Source organism: Quercus robur, chromosome 5 (genome assembly GCF_932294415.1).
Source record: "Quercus robur chromosome 5, dhQueRobu3.1, whole genome shotgun sequence".
In the NCBI taxonomy this organism is placed as follows: Eukaryota; Viridiplantae; Streptophyta; class Magnoliopsida; order Fagales; family Fagaceae; genus Quercus; species Quercus robur.
Window position 1 is genome coordinate 17,740,364 of NC_065538.1, and position 15,363 is coordinate 17,755,726.

General features: G+C 33.9%; 3 protein-coding genes across 34 annotated transcripts in view; all 3 read right to left on the reverse strand.

Moving 5' to 3' along the window:
- LOC126725316 (putative disease resistance protein At3g14460) overlaps nucleotides 1–4,508 on the reverse strand; it is a 56,231-nt gene extending 51,723 nt beyond the window's left edge. For 13 of the 31 annotated variants that reach the window (XM_050429943.1, XM_050429946.1, XM_050429936.1 and 10 more), the window contains exons 1-4: nucleotides 2,172–4,506; nucleotides 1,621–1,760; nucleotides 1,220–1,516; nucleotides 491–747 (exon numbers count right to left, since the gene is read on the reverse strand). In XM_050429943.1, coding sequence (XP_050285900.1) covers nucleotides 2,254–3,276 — 1,023 coding nt within the window. In that variant the 5' untranslated portion in view covers nucleotides 3,277–4,506 and the 3' untranslated portion in view covers nucleotides 491–747; nucleotides 1,220–1,516; nucleotides 1,621–1,760; nucleotides 2,172–2,253. Of the gene's footprint in view, nucleotides 1–490; nucleotides 748–1,219; nucleotides 1,517–1,620; nucleotides 1,761–2,028; nucleotides 2,064–2,171 lie in introns of those variants that run through there. The other 18 variants (XM_050429944.1, XM_050429947.1, XM_050429928.1 and 15 more) reach the window with 5 other exon arrangements.
- On the reverse strand, nucleotides 3,310–4,432 carry LOC126727922 (putative disease resistance protein RGA3). Its single transcript, XM_050433819.1, has 2 exons — nucleotides 4,429–4,432; nucleotides 3,310–4,277 (listed from the first exon to the last, which is right to left on the reverse strand). The coding sequence occupies exons 1-2, from the start codon at nucleotides 4,430–4,432 to the stop codon at nucleotides 3,310–3,312; spliced, it is 972 nt and encodes a 323-aa protein (XP_050289776.1).
- Nucleotides 4,509–8,113: 3,605 nt separating the features above from the next.
- LOC126725315 (uncharacterized) lies at nucleotides 8,114–14,586 on the reverse strand. 2 transcript variants are annotated; one of them, XM_050429926.1, is made up of 6 exons: nucleotides 14,454–14,586; nucleotides 14,257–14,315; nucleotides 14,082–14,152; nucleotides 11,900–11,942; nucleotides 11,175–11,255; nucleotides 8,114–9,492 (listed from the first exon to the last, which is right to left on the reverse strand). In XM_050429926.1, exon 6 carries the CDS (start codon nucleotides 9,464–9,466, stop codon nucleotides 8,339–8,341), a length of 1,128 nt encoding a protein of 375 aa, XP_050285883.1. In that variant the 5' UTR covers nucleotides 9,467–9,492; nucleotides 11,175–11,255; nucleotides 11,900–11,942; nucleotides 14,082–14,152; nucleotides 14,257–14,315; nucleotides 14,454–14,586; the 3' UTR covers nucleotides 8,114–8,338. The 2 variants fall into 2 exon arrangements, with proteins under 2 accessions (XP_050285883.1, XP_050285882.1); XM_050429925.1 differs by having other exon boundaries at nucleotides 8,114–9,513.
- Nucleotides 14,587–15,363: the final 777 nt, after the last annotated feature.

Sequence of the window (15,363 nt, forward strand, 5' to 3'; positions counted from 1 at the left end):
GATAAAAACTAAAAAGCATATCTAGCAATGGATTTTTCTTTTTCTTTTTTTTTTATTAGTCATATCTAAGCAATGGATTTGGGACACATATCCTTTCTTATTGCACTTTTCCTCACAAAATTTGTAATCAGAAAAAATGACGGCCAATTGTCTTTTTACAAAACTAAATTCTCTGCTTTGAAACTACTCAATATTTAAAGTAAAGGTTAATTGCTTAGAAGAAAGAATTGACATAAGACCACAACCCATTTGGAAAAAAAAAAAAAATGTAACAGTTCGGAAAAATATAAACTTAGAAAAAAAGGGGGGGGGGGGGGGGTTTATGAAGCATGATTAAACAGTTCTTGATTCTATTAGAAAGTTGAAAGCCCCCATGTATGAATGTGTGATAAAAGACATAATGACAAGTGAAAGAATAGAGGCAAAAATTATAATTTGCCTCAGCTGAAAGCAGAGAGAGTACATCTATGTGTGGTGTTTCTATAATTACCTATATCAAGAAGGAAATAAACCATAACCATAGAGGAAATTTGTTGAGTGAGGATAAGATTGAGGCAGCAAAGAAGTTGTAATAGACTATTAAGAAAATGTTATTCACTTCCACTGTTCCACGAATGTTGCTCCAGAAAAGAGCATCCAACTCTTTCCATCCAACTAACAAAGCCAAGGTATTTGTAATTTTTTCTTCTTGACCGGTGGTCACCTCTTATACTTCGCACTCTTCAATGTAAAGAATCACTCCAGCCTCTGAGACAAGAAACAAAACATACGATATTGATAAAACTTGATAACTTGCAAGCATCTACCCTGCATCTATAAAACTTGATCATCAGCAAAATCATTTTGGAGCCTAAAGGCCCTTCTCTTTCATCTTAAAATTAACATATAGATAAAAGATGCGAATTATCTAATTATCTTTGAAATGATAATAGAGATTTTTACCCCCAAAAAAAAAAAAACCCATACTATGTGCTAGGATTTTAAAACATTTAAAATAATATACTCAATGATATCCATTAAAAAAGTACATGTATCACCAAATCAAATCAGATTGAATGAGGCCCGAGGAGCATGTAACACTTATGCATTATGTCTTGACTAAATGAGAGTGAAACATACCTAGACCCTTGATAGGTTGGACATTATAGTCGTTAAAAATGTACAAAGAAGCAAATGCAACAATAGCCAAAAGGGGCTGAAAAAAAAAACAAGAAGTTACCTGTAGGAGAACTATAATCAAAGTGCCCATATTAAACAAAAAGCTGAATGGCCTTGATTCCAGAATTTGGGGAATTTTTGAACTGGTCCAGTCTACTACTCTTCACCTTTTACATTGTCATTCCAAAATTATCCAACCATGGATGGCATAAACAAACAAACAAACAACAGACTTCTATCTAGTTATTCCCACTTATCCCAGTGCTAACATCCCACTCTCTCCCTCTTTATTTGCACGAAACACTTCAATCTAAAGGACATGAACCACATGCACTCCTCTGGATTCAAACTCTTTAACCTGCAATGTTAAAGCTGATGATTATGAGCTAAATCCTCATGCTAAATATTTATTCTAGAAATTTAATAGATAGAAGATTGCATAAGTTGCAAATGATCACATACCTTGCTGGCCTTTCATTTGTCAGTATGTGATACAAAATGCAAGCCTTTCTTTTGTGGGTGTTTTACAAACATGCATCCATACGCGCAAATTTTCTCCAGCACAAAATATGCTTCTCGTTTGATTTCTGGTTTAATAAGGCCTACAAAATAAATATTTGGCATGAGGATTTTACCACAAAGAAAACACTTTAACAAAGAAGAGTCTTCTTGTCATTGGTATGAAGAAGAAAAACCATATAAACTAAAAATACAATAAACAAAGATAACTTCTTTTTTTTTTTTTTTTTGATAATCATAAAACAAGACAACATAATGAAAAACAAGGGATTATGAAAATAATTAAGACGCAGTAGTAAAATCTCCAACACATTTTTGTAATTTTGTGAATAGTATTAGCGGGCACATGAAATTGAACTATTTGGTCACAAATCTGATGAATTTATCTACGAACGTTGTTAATTTAAATTTTTTTTTCCAAGACAAATAGAATATATAATTGATATAAAAAGAAAGAAAGTAAAAAACGAAGAAGACAAAGTGAAAGAAGTTACCTTATCTGAATGGATGCGACTTGCAGAGCCCCAATCGAACTGAGATTCAAGTTTGCATTGGACGACCATCTCTTCGCACAGTTCATTTACAACTGCTGATGTTGGGTACATGAGAAATCTTGGGCCATTGATCTCCTATCTCTGTTAGTGTTTGGCAACATTCACCGAGAATTGGACTCAACCAGATCTCCAATGTCTTCAATGGAGTTGTAGGAAGGAAGTCTGGCAGTGACTTCAGCTTGGGGCAATTAAAAATTTTCAAATTCTGAAGACGTGGCATAATAGTGATAGTAACACCACTTTCTTGTGCTTCTTCTTCTCTCATTGTTCCTCCAATCCCATCCCATTCTTCCCACTCTTTCATATCCTCAAATTGGAGAAATTTCAAATTAGGGAATAAGATAAGTGATGATGTTGATGTTGATCCCATCTCCTCATCCTTCTTCCTATTGGATTCTATTCCCAAAAATTCAACACCCACCTTTTTCACACTAAAGGAAGCCCGTATAGATAATGATTCGAGGAAACGCAGCTTCCCCAGAGGAGGCAATTGCTCTAAATTATCACACGAATCAAGCTCAAGCTCTTTCAAAATGGTCAAAGAAATCAACCAATTAGGATACCCTGTACCCCCGTACCCATAAATCCATAAACTCTCCAACTCTGGATGTGGCTCCAACGCATTAAGAACTAATTCATCATTCTCCCCTCTTCTATTATCAACTCGCCCAAATCGCCCACCAAACCGTAATCTCAACTTACGGAGGTGTATCTTATTTTTTAGTTGTGCATTATCAGCCTCTTGTACATCTGTTACGTTTTCCAGGCCTCCTATCTCAAGAGACCCTTTAAGGTGGACTAGATTCTTAAACTCTCCAAGTTTACATTCCCCAACATTGTTTATACCACCTATTATGAATTTCTCTAATGTTCTAAGAGATCTCAATCTCCCAATCCCTTTTGGAAAGGGTTCGCTCAATCCATAACAATCATCAATAAGAAGATGTCTTAATTTAATTAATTTACCCATTCCTTGGGGTAATTTCCTAATTTTAACACAACAACTAATATCCAAAGTTTGTAAATTACATAAATTACACAACATTTCAGGTAATTCTGTAATTTTCTCACTATGTGATCAATTGAGCAATCTTAAATGTTTTAATTTTTCCACTTCATTTGGAACTTTCTCAAAGGAACTATCTTTCAAATTCAATGACCGGAGACATGTCAAATGCTGGAATAAATCAGATGAGAAGACCATGCTTGATCTTTCAAAAAAATGAGTTTGTAGAAAAAGAGTCCGTAGATTTTTTGCATTATAGATAGATACTGGAAATTGTGTTTCCTTATTAAATTCTAATGTCAAATGGCGAGCACTCTTCCAATCTATCCCCAACACTTTGTCAACATCAATTGTGAAGCATTCATTTGTTGTCATTGATAGGACAAAGTCATGCACCATATCATGCATTTTGCATCTTATTATCTTATCATCATCATTGTCGTCTTTCTCAAAATCTTGGAAGAATGAGTGCATAACTAATTTTTCAAAGTACCTTTCTCCCATATCCTCCATATTAGATTTTGAGCCACAATATCCTTGTGCCATCCATTGGTAGACCAACTCATTTCTAGAAAAGAGATAATCCTTTGGAAAGTTAGCACAATACAAGAAGCATTGCTTTATTGGTGACGGCAATTCATTATAACTAAATAATAATGGTCCTAAAACACCATTTTGAACATCTTCTAATTCCCATAAATTACTGTCCAAAATAGTCTTCCATTTTTGCCTACTTCTTTGGCTGCCCATGACACTCCCTAGAATCTTTGCAGCTAGTGGCAAGCCCTTACACTTATTTGCTAGTTCTCGACCAAGTTTTCCTAGTTGCTCATCGTCTTTGTCAACAGATGCCATTTGACTGCATATCAACCAGCTGTCTTCATCAGACAGTACCTCCAAATTGATGGTATAAGCACTATTTACCATCTTTGCAACTCCCTCCTTACGTGTGGTGATCAAAATTCTACTACCTTGAGCGCCACATTTGAGTGCAAGTTCGAATGGCTCCCAATCATTGGGTTTTTCAGACCACACATCATCTAAGACAAGAAAAAACTTCTTTCCCCTTATCAAATCACAAATTCTAATTACTAGATTTTGTAATTCGGTAATTTTAGGGGATTAACCATCAATAGATTCAATGATTGCTTTGGCAATCCTAATCTAATCAAAAGGATCAGAAACACATACCCATATTCGCGTTTCAAAAGGGGCCTGCACATCAACATCATTGCTAGCTAGTTGGGCAAGAGTCGTTTTTCCCATACCACCCATGCCTATTAAGGAGATGACATGGGGGCTCTTTTCTTATAATTTTCTTTGTCTTTCTTGTACTTTCTTTATAACCAAACACATCAAAACAAAAGAAATTAATTAAACATATTTCTTGTCTTTTATTTTATTTTATTTTTATTGCTTTCGTTATTTTATTCTTTCTTGTTCTTCCCCAGTGTTCTTCCCCATAATCAATCTCCAGCAAAGAACCAAACCCCAAACCCAGATCTCAACCAAATGTCAAACCCATATCTCCAGCAAATCAAACCTTAACCTTCAAACCCATAAATTTTCTTGGCAAACAAACACAAAAAAAACCCACAAGAAAAACAAACAAAAACCTCCAAATCACCACCACTGAATCAAAGAACATGAATATCAAATCCAAGCAAAAGAATAGAAACCCAACATCCAGTATAGCACCACCATTGAATCAAATCTTCCAAAATTTCCTAGCAACCAGCAAAGCCTTAACATCAAATCTACAAAAAATCCTAAGCTAAAAACTTCCAAATCATCCTTAAAGAGAGCAAAAGAGAGATGGTGAGGTAGAAAGAGGTGTGAGAACCACTGATCTCGACTTCACAACCACTGATCTGTGCTCCAAAACCACATCGGTGACTGGGGTTTCATACAACGGAGCCATAACTACACAGAAACAAAACTATCGAATCGGCAACTATGGTGAGTTATTGAATCAGCGAACCTTCTCAATGGGTTCGATGGGTTTTCTTTCTTTGATGGCAGCGGCGACCTCATTACTGAGTCTTGAAAGAGTTCGACGGTAGCGATCTCATACTAAGTCTTGAACGAGTTCAACGGCGATGACCTCATCACTAAGATTGGAGAGAGTTTGGGTCAGATCGAAGTTTGGCAAATCGGTGGAGATGAGATTTTGAGATTAGACAGAGTTTGGGTCTGAGAGAGATTCCGTCGAGAGTGAAGAGAGAAAGAGAGAATTAGAGATAGAGAAAGTTTAATGATGTTTTAAAATCTAATCACTGATGAGATTGAAAGAAAAAGAAAAAGAATTAAAAGGATAATTATTTTTGTTTTTTTAAGAATAATTTTAATTAAATTAGATTTAAGGTTTTTTTAATTTAATTTCTTTTTTTTTTTAATTTTCTGATGTGGCTTTTTAAAAAAATTTAAATGCTGACGTGGCATTTAAAAAATGCAAAATAATTTTTTTAAATAATAATTTAATGGCCACGTCAACGCTACATTAGCAAGTAGGGCATTTCATCTACCACGTAGAAGGTTTCCGTTAGTGGGTTGACGACAATGACCAAAATATAATCGATTTTCTTTTTTTTAGGGACGACATTAGTAATGAAATTAGTTTTGGGACCAAAATGGGAATTGACCCAAAATGTAGGGACCAAAAGTGCATTTTTGCCTATAATCTATTCCACAAATGTGTAGGATGTTGGTAGTTTTAAAGTTTGTTGGAAGCTAGTTATGAGTAAAGGCTTTGAGGTTTGAGGTTTTTATCATTCTTTATATCCTGCTTCTGTCATTTTATTTCTTTGGAAAATGGTGTGACAATCAAAGGTTCTTATGAGAGTAGCATTTTTTCTTAGTCTACCTATTTAAGTAAGATTTTAACTACAGATAATCTTCAGAAGAGGTGTATTGTAATGCTTGATTGGTGCTATATGTGCAAAATGTGTGGGGAATCAGTGGATCATCTTCTTCTTCATTGTCCTATAGCACATGAGATGTGGTCTATGGTGTTTTGTTTGTTTGGTATTCATTGGGTTATGCCATACAGGGTTGTCGAGTTGTTAGCTTCGTGGTCGGGCAAGTTCAGTAGACATAGAAATATAGTTATCTAGAGGTTTGTGCTGCATTGTTTGCTTTGCAAACTAGACCCTTAAAGTTTGGAAGTGTTTGAATTTTACAACCTCAAATTTTAGAATTTAAGTTTTACCCTTTGAAGTTTGGGGTGTTTGGATTTTAAATCTTAAAGTTTCAAATTTTGGATTTTGTCTTCTAAAATTTAGTGATATTTGGATTTTACACCTTAAAATTTCAGAATTTAGATCTGACCCCTTGAAGTTCTATTCTGTATGCACCAATAGCCCATCTATCCATATTTTCTATTAAGTACCATATAAACTTACCACACATATTTAGTTTATTCAATAAAATAATGTCACATCATTTTATAACCTAAAAAATTTAAATAATTAAAAATGGCATGGCATAATAAAAATGAAATGACATCATTTTGTTGAATGAACTAAACAAATGTAACAAGTTTACGTGGCACTTAATGGAAAATATGGATAGAATGACTGCTAATGCAAACATAATTGAACTCTGGGGGGTAAAATCCAAATTTTAAAACTTTAGGATATAAAATCCAAACAATCTCAAATTTTAGAGGTAAAATCTAAATACCTTCAAATTTTATGGGATAAAATCTAAATTTTGAAATTCTAGGTTGTAAAATCCAAACACTCCCAAACTTCAAAGGTTAAAATCCAAGTTCTGAAACTTTAGAATGTAAAACTTTGAAACGTAAGATCCAAACACTCCCAAATTTTAAGGATATAATTTGCAATTAGCCAATATTTTATTGCCAACAAAAAGGAAAAGACAACAAAAAAAAAATTACAATAGCAGCTCATGATAAGGTCAAATGACTTGTAGATTGATAAGAACCAATTGGCCACTTACTTCTAATTTGATGTAGTTTACAATTTAGCCAATATTTTATTGCCAACAAAAGGAAAAGACCCAAAAAAAAAAATAATAAAAACAAAAAGAAAAAGAAAAAATCACAATAGTAGCTCTAGCTCATGATAAGGTCAAATGACTTGTGGATTGACACGAAACCAATTTGCCGCATACTAAATTTTTCAAAGCTTAATAATGCTGTTAGATGCAGGGCCAAACATATTCTTGCACATTCTCAAACGTAAGATTAGCCGGAAGCAAGTTCATGGTTACTTTAATTCACTAATTTCATTTCTTAAACATTCACAATGGGTCTCAATTGATAAACACGAGCATCCTGATCTGTGTAAAGCAGACAAAAGCCACCTCTGCGGACTGCCGGATTCAAGAATGCCAAAAATTGTCTCCAGAACTACGTGCCCATGCTGTAAATATTTGAACGGCTACCTCTGAGAACTGTTGTGCAAGTCTTCTTTTTTGAACACGAGAGGTTCCTAGGAAACCGGTCACAACTCACAAGCTGCTAGTGTTTCTTTTTGAAACAAAGACCCTATTGTTTCTGTTAGAACTTACTGAAATTGGCCTTTGTTCTGTTAATTAGTGTTTTGGTTTTAAACTGTTATACCACAAATGGATCAAATCCAAGTGCTCCACGGCTCCACCTTCAGACTTTGTTGCATAATCACAATTAATTCCTATTCTAGATTATAAAATAATAAAGAAAGCATCTGTCAACACTGTAATTACACGGGAGCATATACAAAACGTATTTGTTTTGTTTTGTCCCTAACTCACCAACACTAAGATGGTCAGGAAAATAAAAGGGTAGGAAAGAGGGAGAGGGGGTGAAGAACAAAGAACGAAGACGCAGCCTTCACCATTTTGCCCACAAAACGATCATGTGAAATCTTGCATGAAAATGCTTAGGCTGGAATGCATTTATCTTTTAAAATAGAATACAAGACCTATATTTGGTAGCAGTGATATTTTATGTGTAGGTAGATGACTAGTAGTACTAGAAAATCAAGACAAGTCAAACCAACATAATTTCACTATTTAAATCAGCATTTTGTGCTCAAAACATCATCTAGGTAATGGAAAAGAACCTCTTTTAGTACAAGAATCAGCCGGTGCCATGGCTTTAGATCTCAATACCCAATTGGCATACCATGCTGTGCAAGTTCACTAGAAGGAGTTCGCAAACCTCAGTAGTTTTATGTTCAATAAATTGCTCCTCCAAGTAGTCTGCCTCCGTTTGTGGATCAATTCTATGATCCATATAATGGAAACGAACAACCCTAATATATCGGAAGAGTTCATGTGGCGTTGATCTGTAATAATTATGATTGAATATCCTTTCAAGGGGAGTATTAGAAGGAATTTTGTTTTTCCAATCGTAGCCACGAAATTTTCTGAGACAGTCATTCATTTTTTCCTTGAGGATTTTATCAGCATGACGATATTGCATCCAGACACGCTCAATGTAATTAAATCTTATCTTCCAATGCCACAGGGACGGGTGGTCAACAATAACTGTCCAATTTCGTAAACTCTTATCATCAGAAAGCAATCTGCATAGATCTTCCAAATCTTCTGGGTACTTCTTTCCACTCCTACCTCCAAGAATTTGTTCAAAAATCACATTTGACATGGCTAACATGTCATTTTGACGTATGTCATTTGTGAATGTTTTTGGTTTCATATTGTCATATACAAGGTACACAAGTTTAATCTTCTTGTGGTTACGCACGATGCAAAAATTCTCAGGGTGGTGCAAGAAGCCATGAAAGATGCCCTTAGAATGAGAATCATAAACCGCATGGAGAATACATTGTATAAGTTTCTTTGTCTCTTCGGTTGGTCGGTCAACTTTCCACTTTCGATAAATCGGACACCAATTATCTGTATTGCGCTCCAACCACTCTTTTAGTGTAAAGTTATATTTGTTATGAGTGAGAATAGAACGCTTTTGGTGATTCTGCCTCAGAATATAATGCTTGTCGTGCAAGGAAGAATCCAAATTATAAAACTGTTTATCAACACTAAACCCTGGTACCACCTTGAAAACAATCTGCTCTGATGAATTAGGATGGCCACATAGAAGTTTAATGTTATTTGACCCAGAAGATGATTCCACATCAGCACCAATTTCATTGCACCTTGCATTCATATGATGTATCTCATTCAACCTAGAGGTCGTTCCTTCCAAATATTTTGCATTTTTGGAATCTCCCCTTTTGTTCGTACAATGCGTCTTTCGCTTCTCCATTGTCACTGCTCCCTCACCGAAATAAACTTTCAATCCCTCAAAGATTACCATGCACAAATGATCATACAAAAAAAGAAAATTAAAACGTTAATCACACTTTCCTAGTTAATAAAAAAATAAATAAATAACAACAGGAGAAAAACAAGAACATCAAAAATAAAAAATAAAAATCTATAGGCTGCTTTTTTTTTTTTTTTTTTTTTTTAACATAGGTTACGTTTAGATACTTGAACTTAGTTTCTTGATTGGATCCATTTTTTGATGAGAAAATACTGCTGCATATCATTAGTATAGAAAATCAAGTACAAACAACCACATCACACGCAATGGCAGCTTCTAAGAAATTGGGGGTTTCCTCAACCCATGCCTCAAAATCAACAACAAACTTAGCATGTTGTGTCAAAAGATGGGCCGGCTTATTGCCATCCCTTTTAACATGAGAAAATTGACCAAAATACTCTCATAATCTTCAAAATGTCCCCTAAAAGTAAAACCTTCAAATAATCAAAATATCTTCAAACTCTCTAGAATGACAAAAGTATCCTTGAAACATCCAAAATCACAAATTTACCCCTCAAATTGACCAAAATACCATCAAAACCTTCAATATAACCAAAATACACCCATATCTATAAAATGGTCAAAATAACCTTAAAACCTCCAAACTAATCGAAATGTCTCAAAACTTCTAAAAAAGACAAAAATATACTAGAAACATTCAGATGACAAAAATACCTCTAAAATTTTCAAAATAACCAAAATATTCTTAAAACTTCCAAAACGTCTAAAATACCCATGAGCCTATCATATGACCAAAATAAACTCAAAACCTCAAAGTGGACAAAATATCCAAAAATACACTAAAATGTGTCCAAATGAAAAAAATATATATATATCTATCTCAAAATTTTTTGAAATAATCAAAATACCCTTAAAGTTTTCAAAATAACTGAAATAGTCCTAAACCTATAAAACGACCAAATTAACATTGAAATTTCCTTTTTTTTTTTAATAAATATCCAAAAAAAGACCTCAAACATAACTGAAATACCCCCTAAAACTACCAAAATTATAAAATACCCCTAAAACCATCAAAATGATGAAAATATTAAACTTCCAAAACGACCACGATATGTCTTAGCTTTACTTTTTTTAGAGGGACTAAGGCAGTAAATTATAAATAGATGTGATGAGGGAGGTGGATTCACCCCATTTGTTATGTGTTTAGTTTAATGAATTGCATATTATCAAGAAAATAAATAAATTCACGGGAGAAGTTGAACATAAATAATATATAGTCACGTGTCAACCAGAACAAAAGTAATGCAATAATATTGAGATGGAAACTTAAAATTAGTAGTATGCCCAAAGCGCAACACAAACTCTACTGAAATTATACAACTCACAACACACTTTCTTAAGCAATGTGGTATAATTACCCTTGTGTGTGTGTTTGTTTCTCAAAAATAATCAGTAGTATGCTTGTGTATTGCACAAATTAATTTTAAAAATTATAAATAAAAAATATTAATTTTATGTAAACCACAAAAATATTTTTTACTAATATTATTCAAACTATCATGATAATTAGTGAGTCACTTGAAGGGTTATGTCTATAGTTTCACCTAGAATAAATTAATCATCTTAATAATTAATGAGTTGTATGACAAAAACACATTAAGTAAACAAAGAGGTAGTAAGTGTTAACCTTAATGTGGAGTAAAGCTGCTTGAGATGATTAATTATGAGATCTTCACATGCTTTAATCAGTTTCTGTTATTAAATCCTGCTGCATTTCATAACAAACACTATAAGGTTATAGTATTTATTTTCCACACTTAAATTCCCCAATCAATTTTGTTTTCTAAAAAATATCCCTTGCTCACACCGTGCACCATTAAATTGTAAAGAAAATATTTTAAAAAATCAGCATAAATGCACACATTTTGGATTCTAAAATTTTTTATTGTCTTCAAAATACAAAATAATATTTTTTTTATAAGTCAAAATACAAAACACTCATCAACTTTAACTCATGTTTGTGTGGGATTTCAGACACGGTGATAAAATTTTCAAAATCTATTCTTTCACATCACTTTTCAGTTGTCAAAAAGAAGAGAAGATGCTATCATATTGGGCAAGAATATATCCAACAATAGCATAGACTGCCTACAGCCAGGCAACACTTTACCAATCTAACGTAATTTAATGTGTTACACATAACTTTCCTACATAATTCTTTACTTAAAATTTTTTACACTTTTCAATCTTCCACTCTCTACAAACCTGCCAACTTTTATAATACTATAATTCATTGCCATGCTAAGTGGGTCTCAACAGCATTTTTTTATTAAAAAAAAAATTGTAATGATCAAATAAATAAAACCCACCAAAAAAATGAAAAAAAAAAAAAATCAATGAGATATGACATACCCAATAAAAATCATGCCTGACCCTTTTGCTCCACATGAAATATCTGCAAAATTAAGTATTTATGAGTCTCAATAAAAGAATTTTTTTTTTTTTTGATAAATAAGAAGAGAATATTATTAATAAAAGAATAGCAAGAAAAGCACAAAAAGTTCACGGTAGTGAACAAAGGAAAAAAAGAAACAAAAAGACAGAAGCAGCCCTTAATCTATACTAATAGATGAAAGAAAATCCAAAAGGATAGAACAATCCGAATAACCCCAACAACGAGACCAATCGAAGAGGGTCCGCCGGCAATACTCTAATAACCGAACCACAGTTTTCCCCTCATCCTCAAAAGACCATTGATTTTTCAATCCAAATAGTCCACATTAAACATCCTGGAACCAAATCCCAAATATCAGAGCTATGCTTCCCAAGCCAATGATACCAGCAAAATAATAAGTCCACAACTGAACTTGGCATGACCCATTCCATCCCAAACAACCAAAGCATATACATTCACAAAGAATGAGCTATCGGACAAAAAAGTAATAGGTGATCCACAGATTCCACATTGCAATAGCACAAATAACAACGATTCGCCAAAAGACGACCGTGAAGCATAAGGTTATCCAAAGTTAGAATCTAACCATGGGCTATTGTCCACATAAAAAAAGCCACCCTTTTAGAAACCTTAACTTTCCAAATTTCCTTCTAAGGGAAAGAGAAAGGAGCTGCATTTCGAATCTTATGATAAAAGGACCGAGTATCAAACTTCCCACTGCCATTAAGATCCCAACAAAGTATGTCACACCCTCCTTCCCTAGGAATTCGGGTTTGGATGAAATGAAGAAAGGAGTAGGAAGCCACCAACTCCCAATCATTGAAGTTCCTGTAAAAACTTAAACTCCACACTTTGTCATTATCACCCACATGAGGGATTAACACCTCAGAAATACAGGCCTCCTTATTAGCTGAACACAAAAATAACGAGATACATCCCCCACCACAAAAGAGAAATGCTTAGCAAAAGTTTCCCACCCTTCACTAATACTCCGCCATAACCCACAACCATGAGCCCTACTACAAGCTCTAGTGCACCAACCCCTTTTTCTTTCCACATATTTCATGGCAATGACCTTTCGCCACAGATGCAAGGTTTCATGGCCATACCTCCAAAGCCATTTCCCCTCAATAAAAAAAATGATGAACAAAATAAATAAAACGAACCAAAAAACACACACACACACAAAAAAAAAGCTTCCAATTAACAAACCTCGCCAAACATAGCCAATATTATGTATTATGTAGGACGTATTTACTATTAAAATCCCTGAATATTCTCCCAAGGAAGTGTCGTTTTCTTTATGCAGATTAATAAAAGTGCCATTTTTTTTTTAGAGACAACATCAGAACTTTTATAACTAAAATAAAATAATTACAAGTAAAATAGAAAGAAAAAATATATATATATATATATGTGTGTGTATATATATAAACACACACACACATTGCAGAAGTGGTGTCTTCGTCTGATGATAAAGAACACAATTATCAAAAGGGAACGCCATATGTTGAAACTCTATCTCAAAAATAAAAAAATTAAATATAATTATTAAATTTAATTATTGTACCTAAATTTAGCCTAATAATATAACAATAACAATGAAACTCCGAAGTCTGAACCATACATTAGACTATTAGAAGCCAATGATGATGCCACAACTCACCTCTTCTTTTTCACCAGTTTGAGAATCTTTACTGATTCGTTACTGAAAAAGAGTGAGATCTGGATTTGCTTTTAAAAACTTTTGAACAAAGAAATCCTAATTCAACTCACATCTATAAATTGATTCTTTCAAGTGTCAACCTCAAAAAGCTTAATTTGTTCCTCCTAAAAGGAAGGACCATGAACTTCAGTTAAGAACAACTGACATTTTTTTTTTGGCCTTTTCCAAATTATAGAACTAACCATTTTTATTTTATTTTTCCATGAATTTCCTTGAGGCCCACACCTAAAATGTCCTAAAGCCTCAGGGTTTATACTTTTAGAGGCATCTTAGTGATGCCTTGCCCGAGCCAATGGAGCAGCAGCTTGCCTTTTACTTGTTGGGAGAACAGATAATCGGTGGAAAAAGACATCAAAACACTAATCATGATCTTCTAGATAATTAAAAGTCACAGCAAAAAAAAAAAAACTGACCAAGATTAGAATTAGATAGGAGAGGGTGGTCTGATCGATGTTGATGAATTTGACATCCGGTTCTTGAGCTCCTGTGAGAAGAAACATAAAGAAACAAAATCAAATACTGTAATCTCTATATGGGATTTAGGAAGAAAATTATTTATTACAAAATTATAAAAAATAAAACCCAGACCAAGACGAGATGGAAGGGGGTGCTTCAGTCAACGTTGGCGGCGTCCAAGTCTTTAGCAGCTGTGTTTTAAGAGAGGCAATGAATGACAGAGTAAATTTAAAAAGTAACAATAAATAATGTGGGTAAGGACAGATTTTTTGCTAAAAAAGTCTTCCTTTTTCTCAGATCTGCTAGGCTTGAGAGAGTGAGAAAATTACTGAATGCTCATGCTTGGTGTTGAAACCAGCCTCTTGGACTGGTATGAGGTATCCACAGCTCCTGGGTGAGACAGTGAATGAGAGGATCTGTCTAACTTCCACAGAGAGAGAGAGAGGGAGAAGGGGGGGGGGGGGGGGGGGGGGGGGGGGGTTTGTGTGGAGGTACTGGAGGACAAAACAAAAAACACTGAGAAGCGAGAACTGAAAAAATAAGAGAATGTTTGGTTGAGGAGTATGAGTAACGTTGATTGACTGTTTTTGATACTGGTTGAAAAAAAAAAAAAAAAAATCCGTTTCGATTGAGCTTATTGTTGTTGAAATTGAAAACTGAAAGTCCTGTTGTTGAAATTTAAATACGTGAATAGTATCGTGTGACTCATTTTTAATATTTTTATATGAACAGTACATAAACAGTGAACCTATATGAGGTAACTGTTCATGTGCGAAAAAAAAAGAAAAAAAAAAGGCAAAACTAGGAACTGAAAACGCAAGAATAAGCACAATCCAAACACTCACAAGGGGTGTAAACTTGTTTAAAATATTTAAAAAATTGCTTGGAATGGGTTACCTAAATGTGTCCCAAAACTTTTTGATAGTAAACCGTGTGGGTTGCTAGATTTATGAGGGGGGAAAAAAAAAATCATTAAAGGGAATACGTGTGTGGCAGGGAGTGAGATGGTGAGAAAGTGTACTGGCCAAAATAATTGGTATGTCATGAGTTGTCTAGTCACTTGACTTGGGTGGTTTTTTTTTTTGAATAGATAAATAATTAAAGTTAGACTATTATTTATAAAAATAAATATATGAAACCTTAATGATAGATTATTCTTTTTTTTTGTTAATAATTACTGACTAGAAAAAATGGTAGTATGCAAAAACAGAAAAAAAAGTCTATATTTTTTATTTTCTT

Coding starts and splice junctions, on each gene's coding strand:
- LOC126725315 (XM_050429926.1), bottom strand. CDS start 9,466: ATGGAGAAGCGAAAGACGCATTGTACGAACAAAAGGGGAGATTCCAAA.